This window comes from Dryobates pubescens, chromosome 19 (genome assembly GCF_014839835.1).
Source record: "Dryobates pubescens isolate bDryPub1 chromosome 19, bDryPub1.pri, whole genome shotgun sequence".
Taxonomy (NCBI): Eukaryota; Metazoa; Chordata; class Aves; order Piciformes; family Picidae; genus Dryobates; species Dryobates pubescens.
The window spans coordinates 3644441-3660195 of NC_071630.1; the positions used below are offsets into that span (position 1 = coordinate 3644441).

The 15755-nt window shown below is 42.8% G+C and overlaps 1 protein-coding gene across 1 annotated transcript in view; it reads left to right on the forward strand.

Annotated features, from left to right (window-relative positions):
• The window catches only part of TDRD12 (tudor domain containing 12), a 28283-nt gene extending 14159 nt beyond the window's left edge, over positions 1 to 14124 (forward strand). Inside the window, exons 16-30 of the mRNA XM_054170295.1 lie at positions 1230 to 1358; positions 3082 to 3199; positions 3806 to 3939; positions 4030 to 4247; positions 4928 to 5030; positions 6061 to 6248; positions 6550 to 6760; positions 7256 to 7348; positions 8565 to 8734; positions 11180 to 11301; positions 11990 to 12044; positions 13388 to 13501; positions 13585 to 13738; positions 13820 to 13886; positions 14039 to 14124. Coding sequence (XP_054026270.1) covers positions 1230 to 1358; positions 3082 to 3199; positions 3806 to 3939; positions 4030 to 4247; positions 4928 to 5030; positions 6061 to 6248; positions 6550 to 6760; positions 7256 to 7348; positions 8565 to 8734; positions 11180 to 11301; positions 11990 to 12044; positions 13388 to 13501; positions 13585 to 13738; positions 13820 to 13886; positions 14039 to 14124 — 1962 coding nt within the window. The remainder of the gene's footprint in view (positions 1 to 1229; positions 1359 to 3081; positions 3200 to 3805; positions 3940 to 4029; positions 4248 to 4927; positions 5031 to 6060; positions 6249 to 6549; positions 6761 to 7255; positions 7349 to 8564; positions 8735 to 11179; positions 11302 to 11989; positions 12045 to 13387; positions 13502 to 13584; positions 13739 to 13819; positions 13887 to 14038) is intronic.
• The last annotated feature ends 1631 nt before the right edge of the window (positions 14125 to 15755 follow it).

Consider the following 15755-nt stretch of genomic DNA (forward strand, 5'->3'; position numbering starts at 1 on the left):
CTAATGGACAGCAAGTTCTGCATGGGACATCAATGGGCCCTTGTGGCCAAGAGAGCCAATGGCCTCCTGAGGTGCAGCAAGAAAAGTGTGGCCAGAAGGGCTAGGGAGATTCTCTTCCCTTTCTATTCCGCCCTGGTAAGACCATGCCTGGAATACTGTGTCCAGTTTTGGGCTCCCCAGTTTGAGAGATGGGAGTCTGCTGGAGAGAGTCCAGTGGAGAGCTATGGGTATGATTGGAGGACTTGAACATCTCTCCTATGAATAAAGACTGAGAGAACTAGGACTGTTTAGCCTTGAAAGGAGAAGGCTGAGGAAGGATTTATCAACGTCTATAAACATCTGAAGGGTAGGTGTCAGGATGAAGGTGCCAGGCTCTTTTTGGTAGTAAGGATAGGGAACAATGGGTACAAGCTGGAATGTGGGAGGTTTCACCTCAACATATGGTGATACCTCTTTTCTGTGAGGGTGATGGAGGCCTAGACCAGGCTGTCCAGGGAGGTTGTGGGGTCTCCTTGTCCGGACACTTTCAAAACCTGCCTGCGTGTGTTTCTGTGTGACCTGCTGCAGGTCACCCTGCTTAGGCAGTGGGGCTGAACTTGATCTCTAGAGGTCACTTCCAGCCCTTACCATTCTGTGAAAGGCTGTGGACATCAGACACCTGGACTTCAGTAAAGCCTTTGACATGGCTCTCCACAGCATCCTCCTGGAGAAACTGGCTGCCTGTGTTTTCAACAGGCACATTCTGTGTTGGGTTAGAAACTGGCTGGTTGGCCAGGCCTGAAGAGTGGTGGTGGATGGATTTCAACCCAGTTTGCAGCCTGTGGTGTTCCCCAAGGCTCAGTATGGGGGCCAGTTTTTAGCTAAGAGTATTTGAGGTAATGCAGCATGCTTGTGGAGTATGAAGCTTTTTTTATTGGTGCTTGAAAATGCCAAACTTCAAGAATGATTGTTACCCAAAATGGAATTAATTTAAAATACTACTGTGGGATTTTGATGTGATGGTATTTTGTTTATGCTTCTGGAAGCTGTCCTAAGTTGCATTCCCTTTGTGAGAGTTCTCTTCTGAAAGTTTAACAGAAGACCTGCCACTTACCATGGCAGCTACCGTTTGCTGGATTCTCTTTTGTGTTACGTACCAATGCTTAGCGCTTGCTAAAATGAAGAGTTCTATAGTGAAAGACACGTGGATTGCATGAGTTACCAGCCTCCTGGGTTTTGTGTACTTCTAGGTCGTGCAACCCTGCATGAACAGTGAGAGAACTTCTGTGTTACTCAGAATACTGGGGTGTACCCCCAGTGATCTTCAGAAGGTACTGGTGTTCACGGATTCTGTGAACGAAGCAGAAATGGTTCATGAGGTAAGAAAGTATTTACACAGCTAAGTGGGGCTTTGATTCTTAAAATGGAAAAAAAGGTACCATGGTATAGAGGAGGAGCATCAATTTGGGAGTTAATTATTTCTGCTAAAAATAGCCCCAACTCTGCCCTTCTGCCACTGAGAAGAAAGCTTCACTGACAGGAACATCTGGCATAGGATGCATTCACTGCCAGTTTCTAAAATACAGTGTCTGTCAGGTGGGAGCTTGGAGCTGGATATGAGTAGCTTTCTGCCAGTAAAAGTTATGTCAGTTTTCATTTATTTTTTTTTTAACTGTTTTCAAGAGTGGCAGGGGGTGTTTGTGGGGGGCAGGGGGATGGACTTAAGCCACCATGCTGAGAAGTTCTTTTCTGTTGCTTTTTACTCTGGAGTAGCTGAAATTGTAGAGGGCTGTTTCTCTGGTTTGAAGAAACACTTTCTGTTGTCTTGTGGAAGCCTACTAGGATTCTGTGAGGCTTCAGATGGTAGGGCATCCTTAACACCTATTTACTTAGACTGGCATAAAGCTGCTTTAAGGTTACCTGCACTAGAGCATGCTCCAGTTTCTCAGCTTTCTTGGGGGATTGTGTACTCCATGTTTGAAGCGGAGACTAAGAAGGGGGTTTCCTGCCATTGTTCTTTCTTCAGATACTATAGCAATGAAGATACTTATTTAACAACATAGGAATAGAAGAACCTCTGTTTCCATGTTGCTTTGGTTATCCAACAGAACAAACTAAGAGGAGGACAACCTGATTTGGCTGGGAAGCGGTTCAGTGAAGCCTGGTTAGGGCAATGTAGGTGATGGGGAGGAGGCAGGCTATGAGGATGTTTAGAATTAAAACCTTTAGTTACAGCTTCAAGGATGGGAAAGTGAAAGGATATGTGGCTGGATTGGTCAGATGTCCTAAGAAGAGATGTCAGTGCTGAAACATGGGAGTATGTTCCCATACAGAGGCTGGAGTAGATTCTGTGTTATTTAAAGGATTCTTATGTGAATCTTGGTATATTAAGAATCATTAAGCTTTGATAGTTGTTAATGGAAGGAAATCTGGGTGTGACTTTCTAACATTTTCCATGAGTATTTGAGGGTTAATTTCTTCAAGCATATCCAAACCCCTCCACCACCACTTAAAAGAGAATTTGTTGATGCTAAAAAGGTACCAAAGCTCTCCATAGTAATCCTTATCTACACCAACTTCAAATATCCTAAATGGTCTGAAGAATATTCTAAGAATTATTAGTTCCTTAGACATGGCAGCTTACCAAATAAGTAAGGCTTTTGTAGTGGTTCAGTTGTGAACCTTGAACTTGACAAAGCCTTCTGAGAATGCTAAGTTTGTGCAAGTTCAGTGAGGGGTTCTTGTGCTTTCTCTGAGAGACTAAATTGTGAGCCTGCTTGTTATTGTATGATAGAACCCACTTGGAACAGAGAACACCTTAATGGTGCAGAAAGATCCAAATGGAATTTGGGCTTCCTCAAACATTTGTTTAATGTATTAATCCATGGGAATCTGAGCTTTATTTGTTTTCTTTTTATAGAGGAAATTAATGAACTTGATCTGTAAATATTTTTTTTCATGTAAGCAACTTAAATTTCATTAACCCTTTCCCTTGGCTCTCTTTACACTAGCCAAGGTAGACTAGATACTAAATTAGAGACATTTTATTAGAGCAGTTCCTGCTGTATGGGAATAATGTGTAACTTCTTACTTTTTATCCAGGCACTGAAGAGCAGCTCAGTAACTTCCTTGAAAATACATAAGGAGAGCAAATTTCATTTCAAGTATATATTAGAGCAATGGACAAAGAAGTATAGCTCTGGCACTTGTACTGTGTTGGGTGAGTGTTTTCTTTCTGTCTAGTTGTGATTTGTCCTAATGGTGACTCAGCTTTCAGAGGATTGCCATGATTTCACCATTCCGTGATGCACACAGAGGGCATTTTCAGTTTGAGGTAACGTGATCTCTGAAGACTTACTGTTGTCATTTCCCATGTGTTATGGTAGAATTCTATTGTTCAAGTTGTTTGCAGTAGCAAAAACTCAGACCCAGTTTCAAGCTTCATCTTGGTTCAGTACGTCAGAAGCAAGAGTGACTTACATCTGCCTTGTAGGTTCATGCCATTGTGTTAGCATTCCTGTATTCTTCAGATGTTTTCTGTCTTACTCCTGTGAAGTAAATAGTAAATTAATTTGCTGTAAGCAAATCTATTTACAGCCCATGTCAGTATCCTGGAACAGAGTTGTTAGATTATTAGAGGCTAACATGGAATGCTGTCTCTGCCATGTGATTGACTGAAGAAAGGTAATGCCTTATGTAAGTGTATTGAAAAAGTACCTTTCTCTTCATTCCAAAGTGAATGGGTGGGGAGAAGGGGGTAATACAATACTTCACACAGTTCAGATATTACAGGTATCTTATGTGTGTGCATAAAACATCTGCTCAGTTTTAACAGATGATTGCATGCAGTCGTTGGGAATTACAGATGCAACTTGTGTGATACATTTCAGTTTGCCTTCCCCAAGAATCCTTGGTCAGCGTCTACACAGCATGTCTGACAACTTCTGTCCTGTGACAAAGGTATGACTGGATCTTTAGTGGGTGGCTGTTGCATCTACCACTTCATAATAGAATGTATTAAATGCTTTCAAAAACATTTCTGTTTAGAAGGCTTGTGTAGCTCAGGAACATACAGAGGCAAGGTCAGTAATGCTACTGACGGAGAACAGTGGATGTCACGCACTGGAGATCCTGCAGTATTTGCAGCGTGCAGGAGCTGAAATGCCACCAGAACTGCACGGTTTTACTGCCAAGATGCTAGAAGCTGAAGAAGAAAAGAAACTCTCAAGGCCACTGTGTGCCTATCTTAAAACATTTGGGATTTGCAAGTAAGGAAATACCAAGTTTTTTGACACTCATACTGACGCAGGGAGACATTGTTTGCCTCGAATGATGACCGCTTGTACTTGCTTGATGAATCTTACTGTTGGATACTTCAATTCAAACAAGATTTTGATAATGACTGGAAGTTGTTTGTTTGTTCAATCTATTCCACTCTCCTTAGGTGCTTTTATTGGTTGTTACAGACACCAGTCATGTGCACAATCTGACACGATAGCATAATCCATTGTAACTCCTGTTTAGGTGTACAGGAGGGAACTTAAGGCCATTGATGGGATTTAGTGTTCTGACAATAACTGCATGAAGTTTATGCTTTATACTCTCCTCCCTTGTCTCCTGTCCCTCCAGAGTGAGGGAGCAGATGATTTCTCTGAGCTGTAGCTTAAGTAGTAGGCTCGAAGGAGGAAGCTAAAGTGTTCTCAGATACGATTTCTGGTGTAGATAAGTGTTGTTGCAAGTAACAAAAAAATGCTGTGTTGGTGTCTGCTTTACTCTGAAAAAAGCTTTCTGGTGTTTTCTTGTTTTAAGAGCTTTTTGGCTGACCATAAGTTATTGATGAGATTGAGACTGAAATTCAGTATTGAGGGATAGTGAAATTTTGTGTTTAAAGCTGTTGTAACTCACATCAAAATAGGTTGCAATAGAAAAACCTTCTCTTACTACATAGGAATAGAACAACGTGTCCAGAGCGTCATCAGATCAATTTGCAGATAGATGTTGTCCAGAATGTCTTGGATGATAAGATCACCCAGCTGCCTGGATATGTGACAGTGAGTAGTTGCTCTTTGTTTGGGGTGGTGTCCTGGGAAGACAAGTCTGAAATAGCTACTTAGCCTGTTACCTTCTCGTGGTACTCCCTTTCTGCCTGATCAGTATGCTTCTGTTGGTGGGTTTGAGTTCAGAACCTTTGAGCTACATGGATCTGTTTCCAGTGCTGGATGGGTTTGCCCATTTCCTCATCTGCTGACTGCAGAGCCTGGTTGTCTGACTTACAAATCAGTTATCACTTTGTGTTTACTTCCTTTATTGTTTGCATCTCCACGTAATGTTTCCTTTCATTAAGAACCTCAAGTCTTCCTGTGTTTTTTTAGGGTTTTGATACCTGGAAATGGCTTTTCTGGTCCTATTCTGTCCTGTCTGGCTTCACCTCATACTGGAGTGAGGCTCAACAGAGCTCTGGGCAACCTGATCTAGTTGAGGATGCCCCTGCTTACTGCAGAGGGGGTTGGACTGCTGGATGAGCTTGGGAAGTCCCTTCCAACCTAGACCATTCTGTGGTTTGATGCACTAGTTCTGCTCTAGACATTGTCCACTCTGGACTGTGGGCAGTTAGTATTATTTGGAATCTTATTGTAGACTCATAGAATGCTTTGGTTTGGAAGGGACCTGTGAAGGTTATCTAGTCCAACCCCACTGCAGTGAGCAGGGACATCTGCAACTAGATGCAGCTGTTCAGAGCCCTGTCCAGCCTGCCTTTGAATGTTTCATGGAACGGAGCTTCTGCCACCTCTCTGGGCAACCTGGGCCAGTGTTTCACCTCTCTCATTGTTAAAAGTTTCTTCCCTATGCTTAATCTAAATCTACCCTGGTTTAGTTTAAAACCTTCATCCTCTCTTCTGTCACAATAGTCCCTGCTGAAAAAGCTGTCCCCATCTTTCTTACAGGCCTGTTTTTAAGTATTGAAAGGCCACAAAGTGATAGTTCTTAGTTCTCTGACGTGTGTGAATGCAGCAGCATCTCTTTTGTTAATGTAAGGAATCACCCAGTCCTTGTTTTCTCTCCTCTGTGTTGTGCTTTCAGATCCTGCCTCTCAATGTTGTCAATGCAACAAACTACTTTGGCCGAATAGTAGACAAGGAAAAGGACCAATATACAATTCTTGCTGAAGAAATGAAGGAGTATTTTGAGAAACCCAGTAATAAAATTCCTGCTACCACTGTGCAGAAGCTAGGGTTTTATGGGTTGTGCGAGGAAGCATTTTTCCACAGGTAAAGACACTGGGGGTTTAAATTATTCATATGTGCCTTTTTATGCAAAGTGCTTTAAAGCTTTGGCTGTTTAGTTAAAGAAGTGCCAGCCCACCCCCCAAACCCAGCAAAATCACTGCTATTCTCATCACCTTTTAAATGGCATCACGTGCTCTTGAGGTTACTGAATGGAAAACAGAGCTGCCGATGTGTGCAGAGATACTTTGCTATGAAAATACCCTTTTGAAAGCAAGTAGATAAAAGCTTGTTACAACTGATTATACAAGTAATAATTCCCTGCTTCCTCTCCTACTGTATCAAGGGTTCAGGTAGTAGAGATTCCCCCAAAAGAGGAGGAAAACTTGTTCTTCAGTGTCAAAATTAAATATATAGATGAAGGCAGAACAAATCAAGTTCAGAACTATCATCTGCTTCACTTACCGGAAAAGTTTCAGCATCTGCCGCCTCAGGCTGTGGAATTTGTGCTTTGTAGAGTGAAACCCATTGATAATGAGCTTGAGTGGAACCCAAAGGTAATGCTTGTCACATTTTGCCTGGTATTTCCTTTGTTCTTTCTTTCCTATGTGTTGCTTCTACAAGAAAACTGCAAACTTAGTGATGGCTTATTTCTGCTGTTGGCCTAGGTTCTAAGAAGTCAGTTTTGCTCTTTGTTTTGCTACCAAATAGTAACATGGAATTTCTGTGCTTTTCTTCTCTGTGATTTAAATGGTGTCTTCCAGAGCAAGCTATTGCTGCTTTTGTATCTGGGGAGTAACAGGGACATGGTAGCCCTTGTGAACTGATCCATATCTACGTGTTCGTCTATCAAGGATGTTGCTCCTTTAAAGGCTGATACTATTTTGACCTACAGTGAAGTTTGGGTGTTTCAGTAGTTTGCTCCAAACCTGGTTGATTTACTGAACACTCTTCCTTGCTGTACTTAGAAGGTTGTTTTCATTATAATAAAAATCACTGTAAAGTTTTTTTTGACATACATCTCAAGTGCAGTGAAAACTTGTTTTTCCTAGGTAACTCGTTATATTAAGCAGAAAATTAAAGGAAAACTTCATGAAGCAAAAGTAGTACACACCTTGGGAAATACAGCCTGGGTTGACCCAATGGTAGGTACAGAATTGTGTTTTGTGACAGAGCATCCCTTCTTCTCTTGTCTGATGTTCCTATTTTAACTCTATTCTATGTGATAGTCATGTAATACTGCTTGTTAATTTACTGTGGTGGTGTTTGAGTGCTGGAACAAGTTGCTCAAAGGCCGTAGTGTGGCCATACGTGGAGGTGCTCAGAGGCAATGTGTCTGTGGTCCAGGGCAGCTGATTCTAGGTGACCCTGCTTGAGCAGGGAAGCTAGACATGGGACCAGACCTTCAGAGGTCCCTTCTAGCCTCCACCATTCTGCGGTAAGTACTTACACTCGTGTGTACATGGAATACATGATAGAGTAAAGCCTCACCTGTGAGCCTGGGGAGCTGAATGTGCACCAGTAACAGAGCACCAGAGGAGCTGTAAATGTATGAAAGGTTATCTTAGTTCAGTTAGCTTTACTCTCTTAAACTTGTGCTGCAAGTTAAAAATGCTTTGGGGCTTTCCTGACGGGAATGAGGCAAATGAGTGCTCTTGTCCCTTCTGTCATGGTGGTTTTACGTTCTTACACCAGCACAGGCTTCGTGGTTGTGCAGACTAAGGCAGCCTTGTGCATTTTCACAGGCTGAATTTCTGTCAGCATTGTTGTTATCAAAGGGAGCTCATGAGGGATGTTGGGGGGGATTTTGGGTTTTTTTGTTTTCTTTCATCACCTGGTCAAATTAATCAGAAGGACCTCCCTGTATTTCAAGACTGTTGTTTGTCTGGTTGGTCTTGCTAAAGAGTATAGTAAGCACTTCATGTGCTTGGAATGTATCATGCTCATTTTTGTCTGACTCTTCAATCAGCTGAACAATAGTGGAAAGAGAAGCAGTACTTATCTGGAAGTAGTTTCTTTTCCTACATGACTTATCTCAATCTTTCTCTCATGTCCATTCTTCAGTTGTGTTCAGGGGTTTTCTTACTGTGTCCCCCAGTAGTCTTATTTGGGTCTCAAAGTTACTCTGTTTACTTTGTCGCCCTCTTGACTCTCTCAGGAGTAGCTGCTAGTCATAATCACCATGACCAAGGTGGGGGCTCAGCTTTGAAAACAGTTCAACGTGGATAGGTTCCTGCTTGAAAATCAGAGAAAACAAATTGCTTCCAGGTGTAAATAAATGGAAGTATGCTTGAGGCTTTGCTTAAGCATAGAGGTGGAGCACGAACAGTGGATTCCATGGAGTGTGTTCTGTCATCCCAGGTCCGAGTCACCAGGATTCCTGCTTTGAAGGTAGCAATCAATGAATACAATGTTCGAGCTGAGATCTTGTCTACGGGTCTGGGAGCTGACAATCCAGAACATGTAACACAGCTTCGGAAGTTGTGTGGCCGTGTGAAAGTATTGGATCATGCGGAAGACTTGGAGCTGCTGTAGGTGTTCACAGTTGGTTTTTTGGTTGGTTGTTTTTGTTGGTTTTCTTAGCATGTACTTTACTAAGGAAAAAACTCTTTTTTGTTTTAACATTGCTGGCTATTTTGGGGATTAATGTTCCTGAATCTGACACTTCTCATTTGAACACAGACAGTCTGTGATATGTCTGCTTTCCTTTAGCCACATAATCATGGGCAGAAAACCTAGCAGTTCTGGAAAATGCCAGACTAGTATTTGATGCAGACAAACATATGGAGCCTAGAGTCTTCTGTTACTGCTAGTGGCTTTTTGGGGACTTAGCCAGTACCTACTACCAGTCAGTACAGTAGAGCATGTTGTTAGTGTCTCTACAGCTGGAGAGTTCAAGCTGGAAAACAGAAATACCTCACTTTAAAAGGATTAGTGCTGTGCATTTGAGTATGGCTGCATAACATTTTCTGCAGTAACAGCACTGTGCTTTTTGTCTTCTTGCCTTCTAAACTTTTACAACTGAGTGAATATTGTACATGCTCACTTGTTTAGAAGTACTTGTTAACAAGACACTTGTAGCTCTTTTTGTTCTGGCCTCTGTGTGGCACCTTTATCGAGGAGATTCTTTAGCTGCTCTTCAGTTTGGAAAGGTGTCACTGAAAATGTAGTTCAGATGCTGTTCTGTGGCAAACAAGATTTTATTAAATATTTACAAGGAAGAGAGGAATATCAAGTATTTTCTTACTCTGAAGTATTGCATCATAAACAAAAAGGGTTACTGGAATACCAGCATGGGCACCTGTCACTTCAGGGTTGGGCAAGTTATTTAAGGCTACTGCCTCTGTGACCTGGCCAGTCAGGAAGATGAAAGCCTAACCCACTCCATAGTCTATTGCCACCTTAGACTGAGGTTCCTTCATTTCTGTCTAGAGCTGTGCCACAGTCTGGTCTCAGCCAGAGGATTTGGGGGTTTTCCCATGTTTTGTTCAAGGTTACAAATCCATTTGGTGGTTCAGGTTGTGAACAGTGTTTGCACTGTTGATGTTTGGGAGGCTATTTCAGGTGCTGTTCCTTACCGAGGTTTCTGCTACCCCAAGCACAACCTTTTTGAATCTATTTCTTCTTTCATGCTGTTAGTCAGCAGGAGCGTTGGTAACCGAAGCATGTAATAGCAGACAGCTAACTTCTGTGGGGATGCTGTGTGCAACAGTTCTGTCTCTGTCTCAGATGCCTGTGATGCAGCTCTTGGGTCACTTTCTGCAGACTCTCTAGGTCTGATACTGCTGTTCACACATTCAGAACTGCCTGCAGCCTTGTTTAGTAAGTTACTACTTGAATCTCAAGGGAACTCAAAGGAGTTTTCCTGTAAGGTGGGGTCAAACTGAGTAACTGGAACTTTGAGGCAAGATCAGGTTCTTGTGGGCCTGGGGTTCCCAAAGCTTTTCAGTAAATCACAGGAGACTTGACTTTGTGAAGCATTTTGAGATCCTTTGAGTATATGACACAGAAATAACTTGTTTAAAAATATAGTATGTGTTGGATTTTCTGTGCTGTTTTACCTACCCTCAGTGAATTGAGCTGAAATTAGTCTGATAAGCTGACAAGCATTTTGTAAAGGTAGAAGTGGTTAAAGTTATCTCTCATTCAAGATTAAAGTCATTAACTTACTTCCAAAGTAATTAAAGCAAGCAGTGTCCGTTTGGACTAAAGATGGCTTCACAGGCGTTTAATACTACATCTTCATTATGGATTCATTTGAAAGTTAGTGGTTCTGCAGACTGAAGCGTGAGGTGATGTCTTGCTAGACTGGCTGCAGTCCCCATGGGCCCCTAGGTGTAATGGGAGAAAGTCTTTTTCATTGCTGCAGGTGGCTGTGTTTCAGAAGCTGTGCAGCTGTGTTCTGCTCAGTCACATTTGGCCAGAGACTTGGAGGCTGCAGAGCCTCTAGAGAGGGGTCATGGTTGCCACCTCTGAGCTCTCAAGCAGACTGACTCTTGCCATGTTTCCTGAATTTTGAGTCCAGCTAGTGAAGCCCCTAGCTGTACAGCTGGGAAGCCAGAGGTCTCTTGCTAATGCATGAAGATCTTTGAGTATTCTGAACTGTTTTACTTCTCCTAAATCAGGATGAAATATGACCCAACCCCCCTAAACCTACTGGAATCCCTTGTGAAAGGCAATCATTCTTCTGTCCAGGCCTATCACACACAGCAAGACCAGCAGACTCTTGTGATGCAGAGCTGGTACCATCAGAATTCTGAATTATACTCCTAACTTGGGTTCTGTATAAACACTGCTTGCTGAGTCACTGAATTTCAGCCCCCCTGTGGTGAGATTTGTTTTTGCTGGAAGTGCATCCTATTGTGGGCTGTGAGTTAAAATCCTTCAAGCAGATTTTCTATCATGATTAGAAACCCTTTAAATATCAAACCTGCTTCAACCCTTTCAATTGAAAAAATACCTTTTTCTGTGTTTAGAGGCATACAGGAAGGTACAAGTGGTCCAGGAAGTGCATCCAGTCCACAGGATGTATCAATAGAAGAAAAATCCACTGAAAACTGTAATCCTTCTGAAATTACTGTTGGGAGTAATCACTGTGGTAAATCTTTTCATAATTGTAAAACTCTGATGGAAGTTAAATGCTTGAATGCTTCAGGCTGTACTGATAACATCAGTGTTAGTTGCTTCATTTCTGAGGTGGCGTCTTTCAAAATAGTGTCTTGAGGCTGGGAAAAAAACCCTTTGCCTGACCTGGAAAACTGTTCTTTGTGTGGTGGTGGGTGGGTGGGTGGGTTGGGTTTTTAATATTCTTACACAAACTCTTAGTACTCCTCTTTGGTTAAAATTTTCAGCTGAATTTATTAAATGTATTAGATCTTAACCAGACAGAGTACCTGATAAAAATGTCAGATAGTCTTGGAGCAGTCATCTCAGGCTGCGCCAGGGGAGGTTCAGGCTAGATGTTAGGAAGAAGTTCTATACAGAAAGAGTGATTGCCCATTGGAATGGGCTGCCTGGGGAGGTGGTGGAGTCACCATCACTGGAGGTGTTCAGGAGAAGACTTGATGGGGTGCTTGGTGCCGTGGGTGAGTTGTTTGGGTGGTGTTGGATTGGTTGATGGGTTGGACGCGATGATCTTGAAGGTCTCTTCCAACCTGGTTTATTCTATGTATGTATTCTATCTGACTGCTAGCAAGTTATTTTGTGATGGCAGTGGGTGTTGGGAAGTACCTGGCTTCTGTACTGTAGAGCAATACAAAACATGTTTCTAAATTTCTTGGGTTTAGGTGGTGTAGCTCAAACTAAGGAAGCAGAAGAGACAACTCTGCACCAGCATAAATGGTATGGAATTTGAGTGGTTTATACCCTGTGCTTGCTTTGTGCTCTGAACTGCCAGATTGTCCTGACCGGGGTGGTTTGTGTTCACAGTAAGCAGGTGTAACGCAGGTGGAAGTGTTCTCTTCCATCAGTGCAGCCACAGTCATCAGGTACAAGTACACCTGCCATCTTGTGAATCCCCTCAGGATTTCAAACTGCTTACTCCTGGAAGCTAACTCTATCAGTTGAAACTGGATGATACTAGACACCATCATAGTAGGAAGTGCATTAAACACTTCAGCTCAGTCCATGGGTGTACCACACTTGCACTTGTCTGGGTTATGTTTTAACTGGACTGTCCCATTTGAGGTCTAAATTATAACTCCTACCCTTCTGTCTCTCTGTAGAGGTGCTTAATGAAACCAGTTTTGTGTCTCTCCCCCTAACCTGATTCTGTTCTTACTTGAAAATTAAATACTCCAAGTCAGATTTTTATCTGCAACACAAAGTTATAGCCTGCTCCCTATTTTTGGGGGGGTTTGGAAGTGTCTGTTATCCTTGTTCCTCTGTGGATATCACAGTTTCTGTAGATAAATAATACAAGAAGGATGCAGTAGAAATGAATGTCAGTTTTGAGTGTGCTGAGGGAAGTCTTAGGTGTGGTTTGTGGGCAGCATCAGCAGACAGGGGAAACTGGGAAGCTTTTCAGTTTCTTACCCACTTCAGGGCTAGGCAATGTTTCCCTTAGAAAAGAAAGAAGTCAACCTGTTAATGCTAGCTGCAGCTGACTAACAATTTCTTGTGTAAGTACCAGAAGTAGTTTGTATTGTAGGCTATTGGAAAAGTTCTTTGTAGGGTGACTTGAATCCATTTCTGTCTCCAAGGCCTGCCTAGCACAATTTAGGGTCCTCTCCATTATGTTGCATACACTGAGGTATGGCTTAGTTGAATTAGAGTTTGGGTATGACTGGGGGTGTCAGAGGAGTAACCTGCTAACAGAATTTATCCTTCACTGGGTGAAACCATTCGACATTTGGAGCAATTGGAGGTATGACAGCTATAGAATAAGCAGTTAAAAATCTTTGAGACATGTCTGTCTGTAGTCAGCTGAAATGATTACTTTCTCTTTTGAAGGTTGGTCTTGCTACTACCCCTGAGACTGAGATTGCAGAGCTTTTGTAGCCACTTGACTGACATCCCTGACATGGCTACTGCTATACAGTGTAAAATTGTTCCAGCTGAGTACACCTACAGGTGTTGAGGCTCGGGTAGTTGGTTGTAACCTGGTGGGAAGGTTCTGTCTCTGTGTCTTGTTCTCTGTTCTGGAACAAAATCCAATTTATTTATTTTAATTTTTTTTTTTTTAGTTTGTATCCAGAAATGAAGTGGTTTCAGAATGAAGAGACTGTTACAGTGAGGGTAAAAATAGCAAGGGCAGCTGACTGTAAATGTGAGTTCTCTAAAGAGAAGGTGGTTTTCAGGTAGGCTTAAGAAATTGAAGATCAATCAGCAGAATGCTTGAGCATCACCTTGCATTTAATGCTTTTAAACTTCCTCGTAACAGTGCTCGCTCAGGAGACAAACTTTATTTGGCTGACATGGAGCTGCAGCAATATATACTTGCAGAAAGGTCTGCCAGTGTGATTAAGGATGAAGAGGTGGTTATTGTTCTCACAAAAGAGAAGAAAGGAGCGTGGTACAGATTACTGAAGAACAAGGTGAAGCGCAGATTGAGTTGATGTTATGAACACGTTATTTGTGCTCCCGAGTAGGGGCTCAAACAGTGTTTTTGCCAACAGAATCATCATGTGTCCTTTGATTTTGAACACTGGGAGGAATTTGAAGATGAAAGCCCTTTTCCAGTTGGTGAGGAATGCATGGAATTACTAGCATCTTTATTTTCGAGTAGCCTTTGTCTGGAATGCTCCTTTCAGACAGGCTTAGCTCCAGTTCCCTGAAAAGGGCAAGCCTTGTTTTTCCTTGCTTTACAAGTGTCATACTTTGTGAATTACTTGTAGGTAAGACAGAACTGTACTGCTCTGCTACAGTACCTGAGGAGCTGACTGACTACTCGGAGGACAGTGGAACAGACGATGATGAGTAATTTGGATATGCCTTTTCTTCTGAGAAGAATTAAACCTCAAAGTTTTTTTGCAGGAGTATTTCCACTAAAATTGATAAAGTTAAGCATGGAGGTGGCAGAACTGTCCTTTATGAGGAAAAGAGTGAGCAAATTCCTTACCTTTGGGCTCTGGGAATCTGAAGCAGTATTCTATAGAGGTCCAGTACATACGCTTTTCTCTCCCTTGGTTTCAAAATGCTTGCTTGGCTTCTGTGGTCACTTGTGCCATCCAAACGGTAAAACACAAAGATCAAACTTGGGTTTTGAAGCAATTTCATTTATTTGTTGTTGCAGAGCTGTTGGTTTTTTCCTTTTGAGCTCACTCACTGTGTCAGGAACAGTTGGCAGCTTCTGAGCTCTCTCAGGTGGCGAGATGTTGATTTTCCTCCCTTGTGCCTCTCATTCATACGGTTAGGTTTGTTGGCAAGCGGCATCAAGAAATGCCTCCAAAATGTGTTGGTGTGGTGTGAAATGCTGCACAGTGCAGCTCACTGCAGCAGCTTCTGTGGAATGCTGCAGTATTTGTTTTGCTTTTGACACTCACGTCTCACAAATGCTCTCGCTTCATTCCCTCTTGTTTAGCGGAATCTGTTTTCACCTTTGAAAGTGAACAATAAAATCTCGTCTGTTTAGCTCTAAGGGTTTGCTTTTTAAAATACCATGTTTAAGTACATCTGCTGTGTGCATATCCAGCAGTTCTTGCAGTTCAGTAGTAATTTAAAACAACCTGGTATCGGATATGGCGGCAGGTGAACCACCTCCAGCCTCCCTCGCCTTCCCCCGTTGCTCGCGCACAACCCGTCTGGGGCTGTGGAGCTTCAGAGCCAGGCGAACGGGCATGCAGGTGAAGGCGCATCCAGGATGTTGCCTAGGGTGATTCAGTCAGCCTCACACCTTGTGAGGTGGTTGTCACAGGCAGCTCTCTTCTGGAACCTAATCTGCTGGCCAGACCCATTGCTCACGACAGTCTGCTGCCTGCCTGGGATGGCATGAGGAAACTCCCTGGCCTGGTGCAACCTTTTGACCATTACCCACTGTTGGTTATGCAGGTTGGCAGAGATGAGGGGGTGAAGTCCAAAAACAACCAAAATGGACCTCCGGCCCCTGGGGTGATTGGTTGAACCATCAGGAGCACAGGTAGTGTTTTCCTCAATCCCTTCAGTGGCAGGGAGGACACTGAAAGGAACAGAACACTCCTGATTAAACACGTGGCCCAAAAGCAGGTGCCATTGGTGGACTTCTGGTTTCTTTGATCAAGAGGAGGCTTACATGGCATCAAGCCTGCTGGGGAGGAGGTGGTGGGGTGGCTCTTTGTGTTCGGGAGTGTTTGGCTTGTACAGAGCTCAATGATGGTGACAAGGTTGAGTGTTTGTGGGGAAGCATGAGGGAGAAAGTCACCATGGCAGACAACCTGTTGGAAGTCTGTTACAGACCACCCAACCAGGATGAGGAGGCAGAGGAGTCAGCCTCAATGATTCTGTGACTCTGTTCTATGACATTGGCAAACAATGAAGACAGCTCGACTGGACACTGTAATCTGGCTCAAGTACTTTATTCCTACAATTTAACCTTTTTCAAGTACTAAAGTGGTGCAAAAATAATACACCAGTGTG